The sequence below is a fragment of the Melospiza melodia genome, chromosome 4, assembly GCF_035770615.1.
Source record: "Melospiza melodia melodia isolate bMelMel2 chromosome 4, bMelMel2.pri, whole genome shotgun sequence".
Lineage (NCBI taxonomy): Eukaryota > Metazoa > Chordata > Aves > Passeriformes > Passerellidae > Melospiza > Melospiza melodia.
Window position 1 is genome coordinate 17,543,602 of NC_086197.1, and position 27,868 is coordinate 17,571,469.

At 43.3% G+C, this 27,868-nt stretch overlaps 1 protein-coding gene across 1 annotated transcript; it reads right to left on the reverse strand.

The window, feature by feature from the left end:
• Window positions 1–91: 91 nt before the first annotated feature.
• On the reverse strand, window positions 92–4,819 carry YARS2 (tyrosyl-tRNA synthetase 2). Its single transcript, XM_063155797.1, has 5 exons — window positions 3,978–4,819; window positions 2,818–2,985; window positions 1,562–1,717; window positions 1,075–1,245; window positions 92–760 (listed from the first exon to the last, which is right to left on the reverse strand). Exons 1-5 carry the CDS (start codon window positions 4,817–4,819, stop codon window positions 601–603), a joined length of 1,497 nt encoding a protein of 498 aa, XP_063011867.1. The 3' UTR covers window positions 92–600.
• Between the last annotated feature and the right edge of the window lie 23,049 nt (window positions 4,820–27,868).

Here is a 27,868-nt window from a genome sequence, read left to right on the forward strand (position 1 = left end):
TCAGATTTCAAAAGTGAATTTGCTGTGTATTCCCACAGGAAGGCTGGAAAACTTTGGTGCAATGTGTCCCCATACATAACCAAGAACCAAGTTACATTAGTGCCTAATCATTTATTATGAATCTTTATTATGACTTTTCTGCAGCTTCCTTCAAAGCAATCCTGTTCAGGGAAACATGACCACAGGTTGGTTGTCTTTGCCCCCAGCAAGGATTCTTTCACTGGCTGTAAGGAGGAGTGGGTTTGAGTTTGCTTTGGCTCATTTTCCTGTGGGTTATCCTGTGGAATAACTGGCCACTGTTCCTCTACAACACAGGGGGCTGTTACAGGAGGGGAAGCACATCTCCATCACTGGACTTTGAAATGAATCTTTTCATTTTCTTCTTATGCAGATCCTTATGGATGGTGCTTTGAATAAGGCAGAGTATCCACAATCTCTTCAGTGGTATAACTCAGCTCCTTTATTTGAACTCTGGTGCATTTTGAAAAAAGTGTTGGGCAGTCTGTGAGCTGTGTATTAATGCACAGTACAGAAATATCTTCAAGTACCTCTTCAAGCAGCAGAGTCAGAGACCTGTCCTTTCAGGGAGATACTCTGTTGTCACAACTGCAGCCATTTTATAATGTAGTAATTTTTCTTTCCAACTCTAAGTAATGACACTCCATTCTTCAGAATATGCTGTCCCAGAATAAGAACAGTCTCAGGATTAGTTACACGATTCCCATTTATTGAAACTCCTCCGTCTGTAATTTTCCGGTACCTTGAAAACAAAACAGAAACAACTGTTACTTGCAAGAGAAAGGTATTAAGAAATTAAAGTTCATTTGGGGTATTTTTGTTTGTTTGGTTGGTTTTTGTTGTTGTTGTTGTTTTGGTCTTGTTTTTTTGGTTTTGTTTTTTGTGGGTTTTTTTTTGGTTGATGTTGGATGCATAATTGAAAACATTTTAATTCTTCTGCACTTCACTTCCAGTCCAGGTCAACAGTGACTGAAATGAACCTTAGCCTCTACTATACTTTCTGAGAAGGATAAATACTGTTTTAAGAATTAGCCACAAGCACAGGTGAGAACTCACCCACTAGGTCCATCTGGAATGGCATTTGCTTTGCGACACAAGTCAAGAACAGTCATGCCAGGTTCAAGCAGCAGTTCAGCAGAAGTTGCTTGTCTGAAAAGTTCCTGTAGCTCTTGGTCAGACATTTCTTCCAGTGCCTCCACACTGCTGTGGTAAAGGGCCTTAGTGCACCTGTGAAAACAAAGAGCATTCAAAATACAGAGCTAGTCTTCTCTTCACACTAAGTGCTACCCATCAGATTCCCCTCCCCAGTTTCTTTTGGAAGTCCACAAACTAACAGAAATACTTTAAATACACCCCCACTTTTTAATTGTACCCTACTGCCTTGCAAGTTTTTTTTAATATTTTCAGTGTATTTTTAAGTCTACAAGATTATTACATTTTTAACATCTAAGCAACAACTTAATACACTAAAATAGTTCCTGAAAAGCTATGGAGAATTCCCACAGAAATCTGAAACAAAACTGCCTGATAAATCAAACTTTACCTCTTAGCAGATTCCAGCCCCTCTCTACCATGGACAAGCTTAGTTACTTCAGCAGCCAGTCGTTTCTGAGGGCCCCATTTCTCAGGTTCTTTAGCATGCATTTCCATGATGTGGGCAATCTCCTCAAGAGGAAGGAAGGTGAATAGTTTCAGGTATCTATGAGCAGGGAAAAAATACTTTGTCTGTATAGCCATCATTAGAGATTTCCTGCCTTTGTCATTCAAACTTCAGTAGCTGCATGAAAATGATTCTCAGTCAATTTAAGAAACACATATTAGGATGCTCTGTGCTTTCAATCAAATCTTTAAAACTCACATTTTACTTAATATTCTGCCTAAGGTCAACTCTTCAGGCATAAGATAGTGTGAGATGCTTTTATGAAGCTTGAACTCTAGTCAACAATTTTGTTTTCTCTTGAAACTTGTATAGGATTTACTGGAATCATGTGTCAACTAACAAGGTTTTGTATTTATCTTAGGAGATCTACAATATGCCAATGCAAAATCCCACTGCCAGTCTGTGGCCATCATGGGACAGAAACGTACTTGTATTAGCAAGTATCTCAGCAGGAAGATTATTTAGGATAATCAAGAATTTAAAGATGTACCCTAAGCCTTTACAACAAAGTCCATTTTAATGAGCTGTCAGTCCCATGCAGTGTATTAAAGGTACCTTTACTGGTAAAAAGTCTGAATGGCTGAAATATTTTAGTCTTAAGTACCCACATACCCTTCTTTTCAGTCTGAAAGGTGTTGGGGATCAGAACATGGATTTGAATTATCAGAGGATAAACCTTTCAGAGAGGTAAGTAAGTTATAAGGCAGGTCCCAATATGAAAGGGAAGTAGCTCAGATTTAACAGTGCTATTGATGTTAAAAGTAAAACAGATTTAGAAAAGAACACAGCAACTTATTAAAATCAATGTAGTAATGTAATGTACTGAAAAAAAATGATGCTACAGAACTAAAACTAACACGCCATATAAGAGTCAACCCACTGTCAGAACAAAATGCATTATTGCTTCACTCCTCTGTTATCCCCCTTCTAATTTTCTAGTGCATATTTCAGCACATGGAAGTTCCACTATCCTGTCTATTTAGGAACCAATCATGCCTGTTTATTTCATGAACAGCTATAATTAACACATACTTCAACATGGAGCTTGTGTTGCACATAATTAAATGAAGCATTTACAGTGAACAGTTAGAATCAGGTTTTATAAACAATGACAAAGAGCAAGATGGAGGAAAACTTACTTTTCAACCACATTATCTTGCTGTCTGACAAAAAACTGATAGAGCTCAAAAGGAGAAGTCTTCTCCCTGTTCAGCCAAACTGCATTTCCAGCAGTCTTTCCCAGTTTATCACCAGTAGTACTGGTAATAAGAGGTACAGTAATTCCAAACACCTCTGCTCCTGTCATCCTGAGAAAGAAGAGTCACTGCATGTTAAAATAAATCGTACATTGGTAAAGCTGGCTAAAATACAAGCATTCTGCAAGATTCTATCCTTAGTATAAAGCTAGGGATGATGGGCAAAGATATGCCAGAACACTGTTATGTGAAGAGGGCTTTAGGGATAAACACAGCACCATAACTTTTTAAGTTCTTTTGTATTTATCAAAGACATTTATGTCCTTTAAATAGTTTATATCTTATATACTGCAACTGTCTCATAATCATATTTAGTGTGATTACACCAGGATGTGTGTCCTGGCAGACTTGTCTCGATTTTGTCCCATGCATCAGGTGTTTAATTTTGGTTCTTGGATTCACTAATACAAGAACCTGTTATTTTTCCTAAAAATTCATATAAACCTGGTCAAAATGGTGCAATTAATGGTCAGGCCAATTAATTACTCCTCTCAAATCACAGGGATTTGTGTGTGACCAAACCTCTCGTTGCTTTAGAGACTGTGAGCACCAAGTTGCCCAGCATTCTGTCATGGAATCACAGAATTGGCAAGGCTGGGCAAGACCTCTGAGACTGTCGGGTCCAACCTGTGACTGAACATCACCTAGAGCATGGCACTAAGTGCCAGGGGCATCTTTCCTTACACACCTCCAGGGACAGCGACTCCACCCCTCCCTGGGCAGTGCATTCATGTCATGTCACCTGGAGCATGGCACCAAGTGCCAGGTGCATCTTTCCTTACACACCTCCATGCACAGCGACTCCACCCTTCCCTAGGCAGCCCATTCCATCGTTGCCCTTCTCCAGACTTGCTCCAGGACCTCAGTGTCCTCCTGAATGAATGACCCAGCACTGGCACAGCACTCGAGCTGCGGCCTCACCCTGCCCAGCACAGGGTGCCAATGACACAATGACAACGATCCCCAGTCCCGCTGGCGCCGCTGTCACAGCCTGCCCGATGCCCACACCCTGCCCATCCCCTCCTGGCCGCGCTCCTCCGTACTTGGTGACGAGCTCGTATCCGGACATGATGTTTCCCATCTGGTCGTGGCCGCCCAGCTGGATGCGGCAGCCGTGGTGCCGGTGCAGGTGCAGGAAGTCGTAGGCCTGCAGCGCGGGGTACAGGAACTCGGCCAGGCTCATGCCCTCGGCGCTGCGCAGCCGCGCCTGGCAGCTCTGCCGGCTCAGCAGCGTGCCCATGCGGAGCCGCCCGCCGGCGCCGCCCAGGAAGCGGAGCAGCGGCTCCCGGCCGAGCCAGCGGGCGTTGTCCAGCAGGGCGGCGCGGCCGAGCCGCCCGGCGCCGGGCTCCCAGAACAGCTCCCGGTGGTTCCCGAACAGCCGCTCCAGCCCCGCGCGCAGCGCCCGCGCCTGCGCGCGCACCCGCCCCGCCGGCAGCGGCTCCCGGGCGCGCTCCCGCCCGCTGGGGTCCCCGAGCCGCGCCGTGGCCCCGCCCACCACGGCGATGACGTCGTGGCCGGCGCGCTGGAAGTGCAGCAGCGCCATGACGGGAAGCAGGTGCCCCACGTGCAGCGAGTCCGCCGTGGGGTCGAAGCCGCAGTAGGCGGCCAGCGGCGGCCGGCCCGGCTCCAGCAGCGCCGGCAGCTGCTCCTCCGCGCTCTGCGCCGGGAACACCTCCTGGAACAGCCCGCGCTCGCACTGCGCCGCCAGCAGCCCCGCCGCGCCCCGCGCCCGCCGCGCCTGCTCGTGGGCCCGGCGGCGGAGCGGCAGCGGCAGCGGGGCCCGGCGCAGGCCCCACGGACCCGCCGCCCGCCCGCAGCGCCGGCACAGCGCGGGCGCCGCCATCGCGCGCGGGGCACGCCGGGAACGCCAGGAGGGCGGGGCCATGCGCCGGGACCGCCCCGGAACCGGGAAGCGGCGGGGACGGGCGGGGGAGCGGCTCGGGAGGGCCCGGGGGTGTGTGGGGCACCGGGAACGGCGGGGCTGTGGTCAGCTTTGCGCCGGCTGGCGGCTCTTCTCCGCCACATTAAAGATGCGACAAAACTGGCGTGCGCTGGCTCCTGCTCCGTTGCATTCTCCCAGCCCGGAATACCGGGAGTTCAGGCGGTGGGAATCGGCCTGGCAGAGCGGGGACCGCGTTCCTAAGTTGGTCACACCGGGGCTTCAGAATTTACACCCTAGAATTAGTTATATTACCAGAATTTATTATCTGCATACCTAGAAATTTTTAGCTGTGTTACATATTTGCTTGGGAAGAGGCGGCTCAAGCCACAGATAGAGGTGTGTAGCTGTGGGTGATAAAAGGAAGGCTGAGGAAACATGGGCCCTCTGCAGGGGAACGGAGCACCTGGGATACGGAGAATGCTGAGGTGTGCAATGGGTTTTTTGCCTCACTCTGCACTGGCAGGTGTTCCACGCACCCCGGCAGAGTTGCAGAAGGAAAGGTAAGGGTGAGGAGAATGAACCACCTCCTGCAGGAGAAGATGAGGTTTGAGCCTGTCTAGGAAACCTGGGTGTAGCCATGATATTTTCTGAAAAATCCTTTCCTTAGGATTTTTCCTCCTGAGAAGCTGAGAGGCCTCAGGAACAAAATGTAAGCAATGGTTATCTGCTGCTGTGGAATGCAACAGGTACATCTGTGATTGGTCTCACGTGGTTGTTTCTAATTAATGGCCAATCACAGTCCAGCTGGCTTGGACTCTGAGACACAAGCTTTTGTTATCATTCTTGCTTTTCTATTCTTAGCTAGCCTTCTGATGAAATCCTTCTATTCTTTTAGTATAGTTTTAATATAATATATATAATAAAATAATAAATCAGCCTTCTGAAACATGGAGTCAGATCCTTGTCTCTTACCTCATACTAAGACCTGTGTGAACACTGTCACACCTGGGGGTGCACAGGTCCATAGGACACGATGGGATGCTTTCACAGGACCTGAGGGGACTGTTGGATGAAATGTCTGAGCCATTCTCCATCATGTTTGAGGAGCCGTGGTGGTCTGGTGGGGTTCTCACTGACTGGAAAAGGGGCTCAGTTGGTCATTAGTTACCTTTGAGACAATGGCAAGCACTTTGTAGACATTGTCAAAATCTTTGCCATTCTGTGTTCGAAGCAATTTGTAGAGGTGATAATACAATGGGAAGATCAATAAATGGAAATATTGTGCAGACTTAGAAAAGTGTAGATTATTAATGCACCAAATAATACAAGAGTAATTCTGACACCCTAGATCCCAAAAGCCAGCCATTGTCCTGTAATGCACCACTTTCACACTCAGCTGAAATTCCTGTTCTCTAGCATTCTCTATTCCTATTTAAGTGCTGGCAAAAACAATGACTACAACAAGTTCTTGCTTGCTGTAGGTTCAGGTAAAGGCCCAGCTGGAGGGGATGGTTTGATTCCTTTGTGCTGGAAGGGGCCAGTGGCTTCACATAATCCCTTTTCCTGCCCTTGTTGGCTCACAGCAGCCCCCTGCCATGCTCCAGGAAAGCTGCCTGGGGAAATTCAGCCTGGGGCTGCCGGCTGGGGGCAGCTGCACCTGAGCCAGCAGCGGGCCCAGGGAGCCGGGCAGCCCAGTGACATCCTGGCCTGTGTCAGCAAGCGTGGGGCCAGCAGGAGCAGGGCACTGACTGTCCCTCTGCTCAGCCTCGCTGCTGAGGCCGCACCCCAAGCCCTGTGCCCAGTTCTGGGCCCTTGGTGACACGGAAGACACTGAGGTGCTGGAGCATGTCCAGGGAAGGGGATGGAACTGGTGAAGGACCAGGAATTTACTTCTTTGTAATCTCTGAGATGCTGTGTTGTGTTACCCACAGTGAACCAGTTAATTCTGTTACAGAGCCGATTTTTGCCCTTTTGTTCTTTATTCATGTTTCCTGTATTTCTGCTTTCATTTCACAGGGACAGCCTGTGGCTGCTGGGATGGTGAACCAGCCTAAAGCTCCACAACATCAGCACAAGCTTTAGAATCCACCTTCTCCAGCTCCTGTCCAGTAAATTCCCTGTGCTGGGATAATCACCTGGTGATGGCAGATGCTCTGGCTGTGCCCACTGCCTTCCAGAGCACACCTCATACCAATACACCTCTTTTCTTATTATTGCTTATGCTGCACTCTGAGGGTTTTTTCTTTATGAGGGGTGGGAAAAGCATTTGCTCTCAATGTACATCTGAAGGGTGGCCTGGCTCTGTGATGTCTGTAGGAAAGAGGACAGTTGGTATTTTCTGCAGTCCTTAATCCCTCTGCAACTTTTATCTCTCAAATTAGTTAGAGCATTTGAACCAATAGTTTTCCTTTTCCTTTGATGTGGTTTGTCACCCTCCCTCACATTTATTTTATTTCATTTGATGTTATTTTTCAGTATATCTATTTTTTTAATCTTATCATCTTTTTCAGCTGAAAATTAACTTGTTCCCTATTTTCTCACCTCTCTCCACCCAGGGGTGTTTTTGGTGCTTGTGTGTTCCTTTCTTCTCTGTTTCTCTGCTGTAATTGGTTGTTTAATTTTGTTTCTTTTTCATGGACCTCTTTATATGTCCTCTGATAGGATAGGTGCATATCTGTTTTTAATTGGTCTTTGTGCCATATTGATCTTGTTTTCGATTTAATATCCATCCTTCAAACACCAGACCAATTAATATGGAATATGCTTTCATATTTTTCCATGCTAAATAATTTTTTGACTTTACAATGACCCAGGGGTTTGAGACTATGGTGCTGATAGCTGCTTTTGTCCTTGATTTTAGACTTCATCAAATTCAATTTCAATACTGGGTTTTTCTAAGACAACCCCAAACCCAGAATCAACTATAAAAATCCTCTTTATTTTCAAAATACTGTTGTGACAATGTTACTATTTGTATCTTCTTAACTTTCAGCAATTATTCTTTTTTTACACAGCTTTTTTAGACATGACAGTATCCCAAATCTAAAATCTCTCAATTCTCCACAATCAGTCATGCACAGAGTTAATTTTCAAATAAGATAAAAGTCTTGGGAAGAAAGTTCTGCATCTCCCATGAAATTTAAGTAATTACACAATGTGTATAGGCACAGGGGATCTTTTCCCCAAAGCTTATGTGTTGGTGTCACTCACTAACAAAGTATTTGCTTGTGACATAACTGAGAAAAATTTTGTGACTATTTTGCCACCCTGGCATAATGTAATGGTCAAATTATTCATTCTGAGAACCATTCACTTAAAAGATTAAGGCAAAGCCAAGGATCTCTCTTGGCTGTATAATGGGATACCAGTAATGTCACCAGGGAAAGTAGGAAGTGTTCAGGACTAAATCCCATTAGGAGACAGGCTAAGCCTAAGTAGAAGAAATGTGGATGCAGTTAGAGATGATTAAGGTGTTTAGTCTTTCCATTATAAATTATCAACCTTTAGGTGTGATTGTCTTCCTATAAATCATAAAGCAATTTATTTTAGCCTTGTAAGCAAATTATTTTTTCAGGCATTTTGAAAGCATTTTCACACAAGGAAATCCAGAACTGATAGTAAAGGCTTAGCTTCCATTTTGATAAATAGAATAGTCATGAAAGGATCATTATTTCATGGCAATGTACTTGGAAAAATAACACAGATTAGAACAAGAATTAACAAGACATAATAATGAGAATAAGAATGGTTTTTATTCTAATTCAGTTGTTCAGAATGAATCCTTTATTCTGGCTGACTGGATGATGCTGATGGAAAAGAGAAAACCCTTCTGCTTTCAGAATGTAAAAGTAAACATGCAAGCTGAAACTCCCCTGCTTGCCAGTGCAGGTGTATGAACTTCCTGGTGGTTTGAAGGAAATCACTTGGACAGTTCAGGGAACTGCTATGTGAAATTAAATATAAAATGCTGGCATGAAAGGCCTGGGGGGAGCACCCACACAGTTCTCTGGGCTGTGGCTGATGTCACTTCCAGTGGCAGGCAGCCCTCCACTTGTATTTTCCTCCTTGTTCTTCACTGAGCCCATGGCTCCTTTGCCCTTCACTATTCTCAGGTAGATGCAGATATAATCAAAGCCAGCCCTTACAGTATTGTGGGATGTCATTCCCAAAGAAGGGGAACATTTCCTAGAAACCACAACTCTCTCTATGTCAATTGAATATCAAATCACCTGGGGTCTTGGAAACTATTAAAAGCATTTCCCAGTCAGGTTATGTACCTGGAATAATTTTGAAGTCACTCATTAGTGGCACCGTTGTCCTTTGTGTCCCCCAGGAAGAGTGCCAGGCTGGCACATCATGGGTGAGGTGTTCCCTGAAGTTTCCACTTCATGCCTGAATTTTCACCCACTATTTGATTCCTATTCTTCTTTCAGAGAAGATCCTCATTCCATTGCCAATTATCATTATTAAATGTAACTCAGTTTAAAACTTTGCTTCGATTTGTGCCAGCATTTATTCCCTTATATAACAGAAGGAATTCCTGATCCGCTCTCCTGCCGGTAAAGCCGAGTTATACGTGCATCAGCCACTGGGTGGCAATACAAGAGCTTGATATGCTGAATTTTGGTGCCATTCGTGCCGGGGAAGCTTTGGGGTAGTAGCTAAGTAAATATATTTCCAGTGTTTCTGCAGAGTTTGGCTTTCTCTGCCAGTGCCCCACATCTGCATAATTGACTTCATGCAACAGCCAAGGGAGACTAAGCTGATTTTCTGGATCACTGATTGAAGCCTTTTATGTGGCTAATAATTGATATCTTTATTTAAGTGGCTGAGTAGTGGATGAGAGATGTTATGTGAGGAACTCAGCTGTGGTGAAAAGCAAAATCTCTTAAGAAAGGGGATGCACTGGTAACCTACAGCTGTCCTACTGGGAGTTTTCTCCTGGCTTTAACTTCTGACCTTCCTGAAAGCCAAGGAAACCGGAACACCTCACATGTGTGGAATTCCAGATGTAATTGCTTTACAATATTAACATCTGCCTTTTTCATCCAGGCTTTTTGATTCACTTCTCGTCGTGGCTGATGCTTGTTTTTCTGCCTTATAGAAGAGCATTCAACACTGGTGTCTGGTGGAAATAGTTAATTCCCAATATTTTTCATCCTTTCTTGTAATTTTCAGGCATTAGGGAAACTGATAATATCTCTGTACTTTCAAGGACTAGTTTTCCACCCACTTTAATGGAGAAAGTATTTTAAGACATTTTTTATTTTGACATTAGCTCTTTCAGTAGCAGTCAGTGCTACAGCTTTTCAGAAGGTGGAGTTCTCTGTTTTCTCATTCAGATGGATGAAAAAGCTTCTAGCACAAGACATGTATTGTGGACTTGGCAGATGTCTCATGTCACTATATTCACCACAGTGTTTATTTGAACCTAGAGAAATTATGGATGTGCATTTTGTTATTTCACATGAAAGTGCTAACAGCCTGCTACTGTCTTTTCCTGACATGGAAACAGTTTTCCTCTCAATACTTTATGGGAAATCTCACTTTCAATCAGACAATGCACTGTGAAGTCTGTTAGCAAATATGTCTTTCAAGCACATGCAAGTTTGTGGTTTAGGAAATAAATAGCAGTGTGAGGAGAGGAGCATAGTAGGAAGCCTTGAAAGAGTAAATAACTTTTGAGAAGGGAACTTCCCTAAGAAAGATTTGAGATAAGATTCTGCCTGTGAGTTGGGTGTTCAGTGTGTCAGAAGTGCTGTGGGCAGGGACGCTGGGATTGAATTTTTGTTATTGTTTGAATAACACAAAGCTCTTCTGCATGGGCAGTGATGGCCCCTCTCAGTTTGGGCACTTTGCTAGACCAAGGGCACTGGCCCTCGTGTGCCCTTGTGCCCTCAGAATTCGAGATTCACAACTATTAAAGCTTGAAGGAATTGGCTGATTTGCCCTCTGCAGCATGCTGACCATGGGATTTAAAGAATTTAACAGAAATTGCAGAAATGGAGACCTGTGTTTGGCAGGAGCAGATCCACCACAGCCCAGGTGCCTTTCAAAAGGATCTCTAACCCTGTCTGTTAACATCAGGCAGCCTGCTTAGGCAGCTGATAAATAAACTTTGTCTTCAAAGCTGATAGCAACAGATTTCCCCTGAGAAAACATGCACAATCCTCAAAGCCTCTTCTCTTTCTTGAGGTTGTTTGTATGCAGTCTCAGCTTTCTTGCTCAGATACTGCACAGCCTCAGGCCATGCTTCTGGCAGGTTACATAAAGAAAAGCTTTGAGAAGCTGGCTGGTGATTGAAGAAATGAAAGTGAGCTCTGGGACATGATGCTCGAGGAACTGGATGGCTACTGCTTTTCCCTTGCAGCTTTCTGCAATTATAATCACCAGCCTGGGGGCAAGATGCTGGACACAGATCCCAATGGGAGCCATTTTTCAGGGATAACAAGTAGCTGGTTGTACCAGCAGAAGGATAACTCAGTGTTGAGCTGATAGGATAATATTTCTGTCCACCTAAATTGTTCTGCAGTGTCAAATGACAAAGGTAATTTCACACTTCTGTTAATCCTTGGGCTTTGGATGTTACCCTGACAGCTATGACTGTACAGAATAGCATGTGCCTGTGGGAGGGGGGAATTTGAAAGGGAAAAGAGGAGCAGAATGTGACCACTAGCCTGATAGTACAGTGCTAAAAGGAGAGGCCTCACACCATAACTTTTCTTCCAGAAAAACAAATTATGCCAGTGCTGTGTCTTCTCTCATCATGTAGTTTCTTTTTTCACGTTTATCTTGAAATGGATACTGAACATTTGTTGTATTGCTCATTTCTGATTCTGATTTAAGGTGTTTAGTATATATTTAAACCTAACAGAAGGAATCTGCTGACCGCTTAAACAAGACATGAAATGATGTTCCCTGACATAGACAATGTCATTGCTCATTCTGGGTTGGTGGTTGTTTTCTGTACATATATATATATATATATATATATGTTAGTGATGTTCACAGATGATTAATTTGATGAGTTTGTGGTCTGAAAGCTAATAATTTATATTCCTGCTCTGTTCCTGGAAGGGTGAAGCTTGCTCTTTCTTGCCAGGAATCATTAGTCAATGCGCTTGGTTCAGGCTGTTCATGTGTTGTGTATTGTTATGTGATAAGGGGGAATTACAGAGTGGGATTCTGCCTGAAGTCTTCAAGGCCTGTGGGAGTTCCCCCAACATGCCACAGACTTCTTCAGATACGTGATAAGGCAAGCTGCAAATACTGATAAAAGATAGAGAAAAATGTTTGTTTTTCACAATAGAGGGGGATTACCAACTGGAATCCTTTACAGATCGACGTTAAGATCAGTGCTGTTTGAAATACCTATAAACAATGTGGGCAAGTTACTGAATGGTTGCTGAGGAGAGGATGATATCAGCTCCCAAAGACATTTCAGGGTACTCCAACCTAATCATGTTTAGAGATTTGCTGTGTATTGAGGTGCTATCATATCTGGTCTGGCTTCTCAGGCATCATGGATTTGTCAGGCTGCATGGAATTCAGGAGGAGGAGAAACCTTAAAATTAATGTTTCTGCTAGATTTGTAAGAAAAAAAAATAATCTTTTTTTCTAAAGCAGGTTTCATTAAGAGAAAAAACATTTGTTCCTTCTGTTACCAGAAATACTTTGTTACAAGACCCATTTGCAAACAGGGAGAGTAACTTTGGCCTGTGCCCAGATGCATTTGTAGTTTAAATACAGAGTAAAGCAGTAGTTGCTACAAACAGCCATTGAACATGAAGAACCAAGTCCTGCCCTGGAGCATCCCCACCTTATCCAAGTTACAGCTCAGCCCAGGACACCTGTCCTGGCTGCTTTATAGGGGCAGCCCTGCCTGGCCTCCTTTTGCTCCTGTTGAACCCCCTGGTCTTGCCTCATTTAGCATATGATATGATATGATATGATATGATATGATATGATATGATATGATATGATATGATATGATATGATATGATATGATATGATATATAATATAATATAATATAATATAATATAATATAATATAATATAATATAATATAATGTAATGTAATGTAATGTAATGTAATGTAATGTAATGTAATGTAATGTAATGTAATGTAATGTAATATAATATAATATAATATAATATAATATAATATAATATAATATAATATAATATAATATAATATAATATAATATAATATAATATAATATAATATAATATAATATAATATCAGCCTTCTGATATAACTTGGAGTCAAATTGTCCTCTCTCACCTCATCCTAGGGACCTCACAACACCACACTCCATGGTGGTTCAGTCCATGCCAGGAGTGAACTGGATGCAGTGTTTGTCAAAGAGCATTAGATCAGCCTAATGCTCATTCTCATTATCAGCTGAAAGTGTGTCTGTGGTCCCACATGTCCCCAGAGATGTTAAGTGGTGGGGTTTGCTCCATTATTTGCCTTCCCTTTGCCACCCCTGTGCAGCAGCTGCAGGCTGGGAGATGTCCATGGAAATTGAAGCTGCTCAGTCATGATTTGGGTGGTGGAGACTCAGAGATTTCCTCAGCCTGTTGAAATGGATCTGGCAATGGCCAGTCTTCCTTATTTCTGTGGGACTCCAGTGACCTGAAAACCAGGCAAACAATGGCCCTGTATATCCCTGTCTACAATTGCTTAATTGTCTTTGCAAATAAGGAGAGTGAGGGTTCCTCAGTGCTATGTGTATCTTAGCATTATGGCTAACTGTGGGATATTGTTAGCTGTTTGCATTGCTTAATGTTAATGTTAAACAAGAAAAACTATTTCAGAGCCCAGGATAACTCCTGGCTGCCAAACAGAAGGGAAGAAGTCCAGGTGCAGCTGTGTAAGCACTTTAAATTTCTGTGTGTGTGTGAACCTGAAATAACCTTGAGGAATTCATTACTCAGTCTTTATCATGAGCACACAAACAAACATATTTCTATAAATAGCACTTTCATTAACAGTGGTGGGTAAAGGAGCCTTTTGTGTGTGTGGCCTTGGTGTTGTGTTTATGTACAACCAGTGGATCATTATTAACATTTATTAGGGTTAACCATGATTGCTATAGAACCTATATTATAAACCTATATTATACACTACTATATAACCTATGATTGTATAGCAGCTTATACCTCTACACACATATATGGGATTAATTTTAGTGTATATAAGAATAATGTGTGTGTATATATACATATATCTATGTGTGTATATATGTATGCATATATGTATATATATATTTTTTTTATATATATGTATTATATATATACACACATATACATGAATACAGCCCTGTAGTCCTCTTAAAGCTCACAGAAACTCATGTGAAAAAGAAAGAGCAAAGAGCAGGGAAGTCACCCTGGCTGTTGGAGACTTTACCAGCTGGCTAAAACCAGTGCAGCTGGCTCTTGCTCTCTGTTTTCCACTGAATTAGTTTTTTGCCTGCTGACATTTGTTTGGTCAAGTGCATTTGAATAAGGAGGAAGAGCAGAGGTAACTTCAGAAGCAAAATTTTAAAATAAACCAAACCAAAAGACCCAGAAGTGTGGTCCCTACACTCAGCACAGGCAGCTTTGGCAGCTTCTCTGATGGAACTTTTAATGCTACAGAAAGCTCAGTAATCCAGAGCAACTGCTGATTACCTCCAAAATATGTTGAGATATTTACTAGGGACTGAGAAACATTTTAAGTCTTCCTTTTTACCTTTTGTGATTTAGTGCATTTGGTTCTTTGGAGCTTTCCGCCCCATATCTCCTGTCCCAAGGTGCCCTCCACAAGGTGTTGCTTCAGCTTGAGCTGGTGACGATTCCTGGGAACCAACAAATTCAGAGCTGGAGAATGGGAAGAGTCAAGCCAAAACCCCCTCAAACCCAACATTTAAACCCAAAGGGAAATCCTCCTGTTCACTGTACTCCCTTGCCTGAATGCCTCCATAAAACAGCATTTTTGTCTCGGGGGTGGATAGAGAGGAAGAATCAGAATACATTGAGAAATGATCATGATAAAATAGATTTAAATGCAGCCATTCAAAGGTAAGTGGTAAATCCTTAAATGCAACCAGAATTATTGGACTATCAATCAGTTACAAAAGCTTCAGTGAGACACCAGCTCAAGAAAATGTGCAGCAGCTACAGGGACAAAGTGCTTAGAAAGGTGGGGAGTCATTAGCCATGAGCTGTACCTGTTCCCCATGTGCTACCTGATACAGATGTTTTATCACAGTGACTTTTCTACTTCGTTTCTTTTATTTGAAGCAGATAACTCACTGTATTTCACAGGCACCAGGTTTTTTCATAAGACAGCAATTTAACAGTTGAAAGCCTTTTTGCACATTTATACTCCACTCACCCTTTCCTGTTTACGTAGAGGTTTCCATGTCAGCATTTTCAGATTATTTATTATTTTTGTTGCCTGCCTGGTACATTATGGTATGGTCCTTTAGTGCTTACCTAAAGGACTATTGCCATGTCCTGGGTTGAATATATGAAGCTTTTATCTCCCAAATTTTCCCTGAACTAGGACAAACCACTCTGTGCAAATATTCTTCTCATAATGGTTGGGTTATACCATAAATTAATTTAGCTTTGGCATGTATAATTTCCACAGTGTTTATAACATGTTTCCTTTGTGCTCAGCAGCTTGATTTCTGTTTGGTTGTTTAATATTACCTGATCTTTTGCACTGTGATGGGTGATTAATCTTTAGCTGTCATATTATTAAGCAGTTCCTACACAGTATGAATTCAAAAGTCTGCACTTCCCATTCTCTCTCAGTAGCCTGGGCACATATTAAATTTCATTTCTAATTACATATGTTAGGGTGAGTTATGGGCTATTACTCAAAATAAATTGTTCTTTGATGTCAGTTCAGCAGATGAATGGCCAGTTGTAATTATACCAAGTTAAAACAGAACTCAGTGCTACTGTGCCTAGTCCAAAATAATTCTGTGCTGCTTTTAAATAGAATCAAATCAGCAATTTTCCATTGTTTATCAGCTCAATGCAGCCATTATGAAAGAATTTTTTCCTTTGTAGATTTGAGCTAAAAGTGCAAGTGGCCTGTAAATGGCATTGACAGAGGCAGAGGAAAGGTGATCCTTTCCAGTGTGCCATCTCCAATTTCCATTTTCCTACAAAGGAACCAGCCACTGGTGATTCGCTGCACCTTTGCTTTGGTTCAGTTCATTTTTATCAATGTGCTGAGCTCCCAATAAATGTGCCTGTTTGTCACAGGAAGGCACCATCCAGTGTCTCAGCTGCCCTGTGGAGCAGCATCACACAGAGCTGTGCACAATTTGGGGTAGGGACAGAGAGGCAGGACACACATTCTGCTGTCTGTTATCCACCCCATGGATGTTCCTGGGGTTGTTTTGATGTTAAACACTGATCCTTTGCCGTGCTGGAATGCACAGACATGTTCTGCTGGAGCATGTCAAGCCTCTGCATTTAACACAAACACAGGGCTTTTTAATGAGAGGACTAAACACACTCCTGGTGTCAGACCTTAACTTCCAGGGGTTTGGTTATTTAATCTGTGGCTGGCACGCATTTTGTGCTGGGTGGAATTTGTTATCAGCTGTGTTTACAGGCTGCTCCAAGGCTTTGTGGAGCTGTAAGGCTCTTTAGCATTTGTGGTTCTGCTCTTGGGCTGCCTGTTTTACAAGAGTGTGTGTGCATTAACTGTATTTTTGTTTTAATTATTGGCAGTAAATACACTTCAGGAGTGAAATATGTTTTGTCAGGAGAAAGCTGGAAGTGCTTTCTCAGGAGAAAAATAATTAGAAAGGTTAATGCAATCCACTCTGTATAAGACTTCAAACTCATTTGCTTGGAGATGTGAAGCAGATGCTTTGCTCACAAAACTATATTAAACTAGCCCTGTGGGGTGTCCCATTACTGTTTCTCAAGTACAGCAAAAAAGGCAAATTAAATCTATATCAATTTTCAGTATTGAAGATACAGTTAGCTTATAAGTGTGTACAGTGCCTCACGCAAACAGTCTTTTTACTGCCTGCTTGGTTTCACACAGGCCTTGAGAGAGTGAAAACTGGAATTTTCATTTTATTGTATTAAAACCATGGATCTCATTGTCTGAGCTGCGTAGGAATGTGATTTTTACAGGATGTGAGAATCAGCCCTGGAAGCCCTGACCTGCCAGCCAGCTCCTTGCAATAAATGGAGCCCAGTTTTGGGAATAATTGAGGGGAGCCAACAGAGCTGATGGGTTGCCCTACCTGAGAAGGGCTTGCTCTTTTTGTGGAGAGGTGTTCAGGACAGGCTGTATGTGCATTTACTGCATTGTAAGAAGCCTAATGCTGCTCTTTCTGGGCTTCCATAGTCCTTGTGCTGGGCCTTGAGGAGCTAAAGTGTGCTGGGGCTCAGAGCCAGCAGCACTTTGTCACTGTCACTTTTTCTGAAAAATCCCTTCGCCAGGATTTCTTCTCCTGGGAAGCTGAGAAGCCTCAGAGAAAAATGAAAACAACAATTATCTGATTTGCTTCTCCTATGTTTTGCTGCTTTGGAATGTGGTTTGGAGATTGTTTATTCAACAGGTGGTTGTTTGATTGGTTTCATGTGAATTGTTTTGCCCTAATGACCGATCACATCCAGCTGTGTTGAGACTCTGGAAAGGTTAATGATATTTTCATTAGTATCTTGTTAAACCTTCTGTAAGTGTCCTTTCTCTATTCTTTAGTATAGCTAATATAATATAATATAATATAATATAATATAATATAATATAATATAATATAATATAATATAATATAATATAATATAATATAATATAATATAATATAATATAATATAATATAATATAATATAATATAATATAATATAATATAATATAATATAATCAGCCTTCTAAGAACATGGAGTCAGATCCATCTTTCCTCCCCACTAAGGGGGACCCCAAAAATACCACATCAGTTTCTCAGCTGGTTCATGGCAGGGCAGAACTTCACCTTCTATCAAGTTAGCTCTGGCAGTGACAGTGACACTTCCCTGACACAAATCACACCCATGGCTCTCACTCAATGCCTGCTTGTGCCTATCTGGCTGAAATTTTGGTTGTGGTTTCAAGAGACTTCCTTGCAGGATGTTATAGCCCAGATGTTTCAAGCAGAAGAGGCAGAGGCTAGCCCTTAGTGGAAATAACTTTTTGATTAAGTTGAAGAGAGATAAATCATTTATTTGGCTCCATATAAAACCAGTTTTAGAAGCACAGGTCATGTTTCCTCCTGTAACCCAGATAGGAAATAGATTTCACAGCATAAAAAACCTTGTTCAGGTAATGCTGTAAGTGTGCCTTGAACTTGTTGTGACCCCACTGTCACTGCTAATGTGGGCTGAACTGCTGAAGAGATGCATAAAAATAAATAAAATGGGAAATTTAAGGTCTGTGAATTTCCTCCCTTTGAGATTAGTGGGTCCATCAGTCATTTCAGTTACAATAGGTTTGTTATCTCTGCAAATAATTTTTTACTACTGAAATCATAGCCTTCCTTCTGCTGGAATTAAGGCAGAAATTTGCAAAGAACAGAGGTAACTTTGGGGCTAAGATAAGAGAAGTTGTTTTTCAAGAAAGCACTTGAGAGGAATTAATGCTCCTTAATGTGTTTCTTGATCGTTGCTCGAGCCAAGATCTCATATATTTTCTCAGGCTGATGGGCCAGCAGTATAAAACTTCTGCATTTTATTATCTTGTTCTTTATGCTCCAATTTATTACTTCCCCTTTGTCTGGCTAACCCCAAAGATATATGATACAGGTAAAGCTACTTGGTGAAAATACAGAAATGCAGCTCAGTCTGAGGCACAGAGGGAACAACTACAGAGGGAGATTTTTAATGGAATGTGAGGTTTTCATTTTAGCACTTTGCTTCTTCTCATGTCTCCTGCCTGAGTGACCTCCAGGAATGTTATCCTTTAAGCACCAGAAATGCATGGACTGCTGGTGAAGGGCTCAGCCTCAAGCTCTCCTCTCACACTTGTGCAGTGCTAATCAGGCAGCTCCCTACTAAGCCTTCCATGTTACCTGCCTTTTTTTGTTTGCTTGTTTTGGTGGTTTTGGTTCTTCTTGTTGTTTTTGCAGCATTCCTGTCATCTGAAATGTGATTTATTTATCTTCTGTCTCAGAAGACATTACAGTACTCGTGCTGGGAGTGATGCCCTTCCCAGTAACTCTTTGGCTACCCCTCTTCCATGGTTTGAGCCCAAGCAAACTTGTCAAACCTCTTTCCCAATACAAGGTGACTACAAAGGGGCTCTCAGAGAGCTATTTTACAAGGCACTACAATAATGCCTTTGTAAAAGGCCTAATGCTGCTCTTTCTGGGCTTCCATAGTCCTTGTGATGGGCCTTGAGGAGCTAAAGTGTACTAGGGTCAGAGCCAGCAGCAGTTTGTCACTGTCATATTTTCTGAAAAATCCCTTCACCAGTTGTTGGCATGCATGGAGTTTGTAGTTAAGCTGCTTTTACTTCTTCAGTGTGGAAACTCAGGGCACTGGGAATATTTCTCTGTCTGCTCTGAGGTGCCCTGACCCCCAGGGGAGCACTGACTTTGACCCTCATTCATGGAGAAAGTTTCCTACACTTCAAGATAGACTGGAATCCACAAAAGTGTGAAATAGATCATAGAGAGTAGTGTAGGTGTATCACTAGGTGAGAAATTGAGGGTTTGGGATTTTTGGTGTGTTGTGGATGGAAGCAAGATGGAGGGCACAGGGGATCATCCTGGGTTTCTCCTTCATGCTTCTTCTTCCTTGTCCTTCATGGGTTTGGGTGGCATTTTGTAACTGGGCAGAAAATTCTGCATTGCAGCTCTGTGGGATCAGTTATTGGGTTAAAAGGGAAATAATCTAGGTGTCAGTTCTTAATTGGATAGTTTACTCCTAAAAGACCTTGTACCAAGAGATTGTTGGCCATTCTGTGCCTTCTAATGAAAAGCTGCCAAACTCATGGTTGTGAGACTGTTTTACTGATAGGAAATAATCAACACTTGAGTCTGAACATGAATTACTGTCTCAAGTGCCTTCAATCCAGACCCAGAGACACCCATACTTCAGCAGTAGTATTGCAAGTTAAATAGAGCAACTGGGCCAAAAGTGACTTTTTCTGGCTTAATTCCTTCCTCTTGTCATTTGTGCATGCTTCTTTTGTAGGAAACCACAGCATGTTCCAACAGCAGCTTCTCTGGCCCCAACAACTTTTTCCCCACAGAGTCTCAGTTGCTGAACACCATCCAATAATCCTGTCATGGAGGAATTTCACCTATCAGAAGTGGTGTATTATGAAAAGGAGTGAGTATTTGGTTAAAAGTGTGTTTACTCCATCAAGCTTTGAAAATTTTTTTTAATTATTCTTTTCACAGCTGGAATAGGAGTGCTTGCACATGAAACTACAGTCAATAGTTCTTAACCTTTGATGGGTACACATTGATTTTAATCTCATAATTCTTCTTGTTTTACTTGGATGCCTTCTTATCAGAATCAGGGGCCCTACAAGATTCCAAAACAAGTCTCTTTCCTTGTTATGTGGTAGCCTGTTGGGTTTGATTTCCTAAATTTTCTTCAAGTTACCTCCACACCCTAAATGCTTTTAGTAGTTTAATAGTTTAATTCTGTTATGTCAAGGCTGCTACCCTTGATGTCAAAATGCTCTTGGCTCCAGCTTATGTTAACTAAATCTGCTTTATGTTGCAAAGTCTCCTCTTGCAGAATTCCTGGAAAAGTGATTAATATGTTGGTGATTAGGAAAGCACACGAGTCCACCCTTAGGATTTACTAGAAAGGGTGGGGCTATTGGAACGATTTTAACCAAAAGGATTTAATGAGACTCACAGAAAGATTTGGGTTAGAAAAGACCTTTCAAAGTCTGATCCCACTGCAATGAGCAGATTCTTCAACTAGATCAGATTGCTGTGAGCCCCATGCAACATGGCCTTGAGTTTTTCCTGGGATGAGGCATGGGAAGGAAGCAGTTATCTCTGGAAATTTGCTATTCACCAGTACAGGAATTCTGACTGATGGCTCCTGGCAAATTGCTCCTGGAAGAGTTATGTTACACCTGTGAGCTCTTTGGGTAGGTGAGGGGTGTCACCATCACATTTTCTGAAAAATCCTCTTTGCCCAGGATTCTTCTCCTGGGAAGCTGAGAAGCCTCAGAGAAAAAGGAAAACAATATTATCTCATTTGCTTCTCCTGTGTTTTGCTGCTTTGGAATGTGGTTTGGACATGGTTTATCCAACAGGTGGTTGTTTGATTGGCTTCATGTGAATTGTTTTGATGTAATGACCAATCACATCCAGCTGTGTCAGGACTCTGGAAGGAGTCATGAGTTTTTCATTAGTATTTTGTTAAGCCTTCTGTAAGTATCTTTTCGCTATTCTTTAATATAGTTTTAGTATAGCATTCAATATAATGATATGATATGATATGATATGATCTTATCCTTAGCCTTCTAAGAACATGGAGTCAGATTCATCTTTCCTCCCCATGATAGGGGACCCCAAAAATACCACAGAGGGGCACAGGGTATGCTGGGTATCTCTCACCTTTGGGCTGAGTTATCTCTGAGGTCACCAGAGACTTCTGTGGGCCTCTGATGCATTTTATTTATTTGTGTCCTCCACTTCCCCTTTCACAAAAGAAAAAGTAAAATCTAGAAGTAGGAAATACTATGTTCAGTATGTTCAAAATGCCTTTCTTTTTTTCCTCCTTTAAATTAGATGTTTCCTCTTTTCTTATAAATCCTAATTGGAACTTTTTCAGGGTTTCTGAAGCTGTGCCTCCTCTTCCACCTGGCTGCTGGGGAGCCAAGGCTCAGCAGAGCAGAGGCTTTGAAGTGCCCCATGTTGCTGTTCCCTTGCCCCTGGCCCTGCTGCAGCCATCATGCCACGCTGAGGGGGCAGCAGTGCAAGGTCCCTGCAGCAAGGCTGGATCCTGGCACCAGTGACTGCCTTGGAAATCATTTCCCACTTCATCAACCCTCACCTGCCCGGGTGGCAGTGCCAGGTGAGTCACCAGAGGGGCTGGGCTGGCACTGCCCAGGCAGAGGCCAACGCCTTCCCTTTGTAGCTGCCCTGGGCTGGCTTCCAGAAAACGTCCTGGGATGGTCCCAGCAGCAGGGAAGGGCTGGGGCTGGGGCTGGGCTGGGGCTGGCAGGAGTGGGGCAACGCTCCCCTCAGTTTCCTGTACAGCTGGGAATTCACATGGATGCATGTTGGAATTCAGGACATCCCTCTGGCTGTCCTGGATTGCCAGGAGCCCTGCCAGGGGGCTCAGAGACCCTGGCACAGAGCCCAAGATGCCCCTGTGGGTTTGATTGTGAGCCATGGAGCAAGTTACCAACCTTAGATGAAGATCTGCAAGCCATGGCAGTTTAAGTAGAATGATAGTGAATTTATCACAGGGTGAAAAATGGAATTTTTGGGGTTTTTAGAATGGGGATCCAGGGGGGCAGGATGGAGGGATCTGGGCATGTCCAGCCTTTCTCCTTCTTCTTGGCCTCCATCTTCTGCTGTGATGGTGGCACTTTTAGATTGGTTTAGAGTAGAAGCTCACTGTCTAACATAGGTGATAGGTATTGGAAAGTGATTGTAAACATTGTACATGTAGATTTTAGTATAAAGAAATAACACCACCTTGGGGGCAGGCAGAGTGCCTGGACTGTCTGGCTGAACGGGTCTTGGCAGGACAGGAGAAAGAATTTTACAGAAAAGATGTAATAAACAACCTTGAGACTGAGAAATGAAGAGTTCTGACTCCCCCTGACTCCCAGGCTGGGAAAAGAGACTTTCTAACACATCTCAGGGTCACTCTGAGCAGCTAAAGCCCTGAGAGATTCACTGATTTCTCTGTGGCTGCAGTAATGCACCAGAGAGACTTTCAGTGGAAATTACCTGTGAAAAAAATGAGTAATCCATTTAAACCACAATGAAGGATGTGGGTGTGCCTTTCCTTTCCAGACTGGGGTTCAGTTGGCCGGCTGTGGTTTGCAGCAATCACAGCCACAGACAAAGGAGCCAGGGAGTGACACCCAGTCAGTCAGTCAGTTCCTGGCTGAGCACACATGGCACACACCAAATGTGCCAACATTGCGACCCCACCCTGAGCTTTTACCTCCTGTGCCCTCAGCAGCCTTGCAGCAAGGAGAGCACCTTCCTGAGGGTGGCACTTGGAGACCTGCAGCCCTATTCCCATCATCCCACATCTGGAGCAGCTGAAACCTGCACAGCTGGGGCACACTCCCACTTGGATGCTTTTTCTGTTTCCTTCCTCTAAGGCTGGTTCAGTGTCAGGGTCTGTAGCTTGTCAGAGTGACCCCGAGAAAAGTTAGAAAGTCTCTTTTCCCAGCCCCAGTGCTTGAAGAAGGAGTCAGTGCTCTTCATTTCTTGTTCTCAAGGTTGTTTATTGTATCTTATCTGTAAAATTCTTTTCCTGTCTAGCTGAGGTTTGTTTAGCCAGACAGTCCAGGGCACTCTGCCTGCCCCCAGGGTGGTGTTATATCTTTATACTGAAAACTATGTGTACAATATTTGCAATTACTTTCCAATACCTATCACCTATGTTAGACAGTGAGCTTCTACTCTAAACCAACCAAAAAGTGCCAACATCACAGCAGAAGAGGGAGGCCAAGAAGAAGAAGGAGAAAGGCTGGACATGCCCAGATTCCTCCATCTTGCCCCCCTGAATCCCCATTCTAAAAACCCCAAAATCTACTTTTTCACCTTGTGATAAATTCACTGTCATTCTACTTAAACTGTTGTGGCTTGCAGATTTTCATCTTAGGTTGGTAACTTGCTCCATGGGTCACAATCAAAACCACAGGCATCTTGGGCTCTGTGCCAGGGGCTCTGAGACCCCTGCCAGGGGTCTTGGCCGCTCAGGACAGCCAGAGGGATGTCCTGGGTCCTGACAGTTCAGGGAGACTGAGGAGGCAGCAGGGAGGTGTGGTAGCACAAGTTAGGGACAGTTTGAGCAGCAGAATTCCGGCTTTTCTCCTGCCTGACAGGGAGAGGTGAGGGGAAAGCAGCCTGACACAGGACACTTCCTTTTGTTAATGATCCCTATGTTATTTCTTGTTTCTGCACAGAAACTATCCAAGAGAGTCCTGTCATTTGCTAATGAGGTTCCTCCTTTACAAGGTCAGCTTTTTACCTGGGCACCTGCACTTTGCCCAAGCCTCATTACAGTCAGTCAGCACCTTCCTTAAATCTTCTAAATCTCTTGTGGGCTGACTGCTCTGACTTGGGACTATCAGTGACTGAGATGCTGAACCCCCTTGAAGGTTTGAGGCTGCAATTTTCCAGGATGCAAGTCCTGAGCTCATCCAGAACAGGAACCCAAGACAGCATTTCAAGGCTTTAAGTTACCAGGTGGAATCCAACCAGTGTGGGTTTGTGAGTCACAGGTAAGACATGCTACTGCAGCTCTTCTGAGATTAGTGAAATAATGGGCTGTGATGTGTATCTTTATGTCTTGTTTAGTGGTTGTGTTCCTGACTCAGTGGGCAAGAGAATGCTTCCTGAAATTAATTGCTTTGGGGGCAATTTACATCATCCACGATCATGAAGCAATGTGAACAACAAAGCTTCTGGTTTTTCTCACCTGCCTTGGGAGGAGGTGCAGGTCTGGCACCTGAGTCAAATGGCTTTGAGCAAGAGAAGACTTGAAAAGGATGATTCTTGTCCTCAGAAGGAAAGAGGAAGGGAGAAGCCCTGTCCAGACTAACATAAAAGGTTGAGTCCCACTCTCCTGGCTCACTGCATGAACAGAGCAAGGCAGCCTGGTGTGATGGGCAAGCATGCCAACACTGGAGACATTTTTTCCTGCAATGCTTCTCTTCTGATCAGCAACACCAGGTTCAGGGGATCTGGCTCACTCTATCATTCCTTGAAAGCCCTGACCTGAAGGTGTGGATCACAATGATCTGACTGCCTGGGGACCTGCCATGGGACTCCACCTGACCAGAAGACACTTGATATATCAATAAATTGCACGAAATAATAGCAAGAAAGAGGGGTATCTAAGAGGTCCAGTTGCTGTCCTTGTGGTCTTGATTTCTCATGAGGATGGCAGCAAGTGTCTCTCTCCTCTGAAGAGTAAGGTGCCCATCAGGGTGTCAGAGTCACAGCCAAGGTTGGTGACATGGCCAAGCAAAATGAGCAGGGACATCTCCAGAGCCTCAGCCTGTCCCTGGCTGTGTGTGCCTGCCCCAGTGAATGCCACACACACCTGGTACCCAGGTGAACTGGCTGTGGAGCTACAGGCTCAAGGAGCCTCAGCCAAGGTGGAAAATACAGAAAGAGGGGTCAAATAAATTCCAGAATTCATGCAAGGAGGCAGAGGGAAGGTAGGTCACGAGGGGGGAAAAGCAACCATTTAAGTTGGTTTAAACTAACACAAAACCACACTCTGGGCCAGCAGGGACATCCAGATTGAACAATAGGGTTTCTGTGTCCTGCATGATGAAGGCTGCTGTGATGGCTGCCTGCTTTTACTTTCCACAGTGAATATGTTCTAGCAAGATTTGAGCTTCTAAGTGCTCCACCAACCTGCAGGATTTGAGCTTCTAGGTGCTCCACAAACCTTCTGCATGATCATGTGTTGATTAACCTCCCTAGGGAAGCATTGCAAGGACTGGCCATCATCAACTAGTTGAAAATGAGTCATTAAGCGTATCAGGCTGGAAAGGTGTTCTTTACAAAGGCATCCTAAGTGCAATTAGCTGGTGGTTCATAACACCTTGAGGCTATCACTCTTTGGTTTAATTCATTTTTTTTCTCTTTAAGTTCAGTTCAGAGTCAATTAAATCTCACCTTAAATCACAGGCCATCTTTCTGCTTGCTGGGAGTCTTTTGCTGAGTTTGTGAGAAGATTCAGTGGTGAGGGCAACCAGGAAATTTACTTGTGTACCATTGCTGAATTCCAACAGGAGAAGTATTATTCAAATCTGGGTGACACCTGGTAAATCTTTAGCAGGCAATGAATGAGGCACTTTCAGACTGACCTTATTTATTGTTGGAATGGAGATTAATGTATCATCCCAGAGGTTGAGTTGGTTTGACTGATCTCTAAATTACTAACCTGCTTTTTACCCTCTCTAATGGCAAGTCCTGTGTTTACCATCCTGTGGCCCTTTGGAACCTTCTGCTGGAGATAACTGGTTATTTCCAGAGATTATGGCAGTTTACACATTCTAGAATGTGTTCTACCAAACCCTAAACACTGCAATATGTATTTTATTAGATTAGTGATGACTTTATTTTCCATCCAATCTGTCTTGTTTCATCCATTTCCTTTATCCAAATGAGGTCATTCATGCAGGATTTTTCATCCTCTTAGAGCACTGAGCCTATGGGAGAAGCTGGAAATGCTCTCCTGTTTCTGAGTTGGCCAACTCTGATGCTGTATACAAGGTTCACAAGAAAGGAGTTCAGCCACTGAAATTAACACAGTTCCAACTTCTCTCCATGGTTTCTTAGCTGGACATGCCACAGGCTTGCTGGAATAATTTTTTCTGTTGGTCTTTGTAGTTCAGAAATGGAAGAGAATATACAACAGAAGCAAAATAATGAGGAATAATTTTATTAGCACAAACACGAGGTGAGCATTCCCTGTGAAAGGAAGAAATCTGAGAGAAATCTGAGCAGATCTCAGCTTCTGCAAGGTAATTTCTGCAGAGCTATAAAACTACAGAGCTGAAATACCAAATGTTACGCTCTGTCTGAAAATCTGGTTGTTCTGATTAAGCTGTCTTCTTCCGTTCTGGCCAAGTCAGAAATGTATTTTTCTTGAATGCTTAGAAGATGGTTTTAGTAGTGTCATTAAAGGAACTACATTTGCACAAGCCTTAATAAATTCTGAGTATGAGCTGACAGTTTGCAGTCAGGATCTTCAAACAGGAGATCTTAAAAAGAGCTGTTGGGTCCTGTCCTCCCTGGCAGGCAGACCTTCCTGGGCCATGTGTTCTTGTATTTTTTTCTGATTCTGGCAGAAGTGTTTTGGAAGATTGCGCTTTTATTATTAACATTATGAGAAGGGTACTCTGAAATACGAAGGGATTGTTTCTACCTGAACTGGGCTAGAACAACCAGCTGTTCTAGTCTACCTGAGCTATTTGCTCTTCTCATTCTCCTTTGCAATGTGAGGGACTGACAGTTGCTTTTCTGCATTTTCTGTATTCTTTCAGGTGCAGGGTGAATTTGCAGAGACAGTTGATAGGTCAATCATTGCTGCTCTTGTCCATGCAGAGTACATTTAAAATTAATATTTTAAATATGCCACTTTCTCACTTTTCTACAGTCAGCTCTTGGCATGGGGCCTCACTTTGTGGTCCCAAAAGCTCTGCAGACGTGCTTTAGAGGAAACAGCCAAAATGCAGCAGAAGCTCCTGTCTAAACTTGGCACCTGAACACCTCCTTCCAGGATTGTGGGGAGGAGCTGCCAAATAAATTCTGCTCAGCTTTATCTCTGCATCTGGCTCTCTCCTGGCATGGGCTGAGCCTGTGCAGGGGGAAACAAAGCTACAGCTCCAGCAGAATGCTGAAATGTGGGAAATTAAAGCCCCCAGCCAAACGAAACTTGTAATTGATGTGTCCCTTTTGAGTGAGGGAATGGCTCAGGCAGGTTCAGCGTTCTGCCTGGGTTGCAGAACTGTTGTAATTATCCTGTGGGGTTTTTAATACTTCTGAGAAGAGGAAAAAAGGTGCACTAATTTTGAGAGCTACACTCTGTTGCCAATGTGCAGCATCTGAGGGCATCTGAGCATTTCAGCCAGGTGAAGAATTTGTGAGTACTGAGGCTGGGTCAAAAATTGCTGTTGCCAGTGCAGGCTGAGTGAGTTTTGACGTAATGTGACTTCTTCTGGACACAGACATTAGACTGTCATTGATGATGTAATTTAGTTGTTTGAAGATCAGATCCTTTCCCTCTGTTCCAATGCAGAGCATCTGCTGGAAACATGAGAGGATGGACTAAAAAAAAGGAATTGTACTGTTGGTCCTTCTTAACTTTCAATAC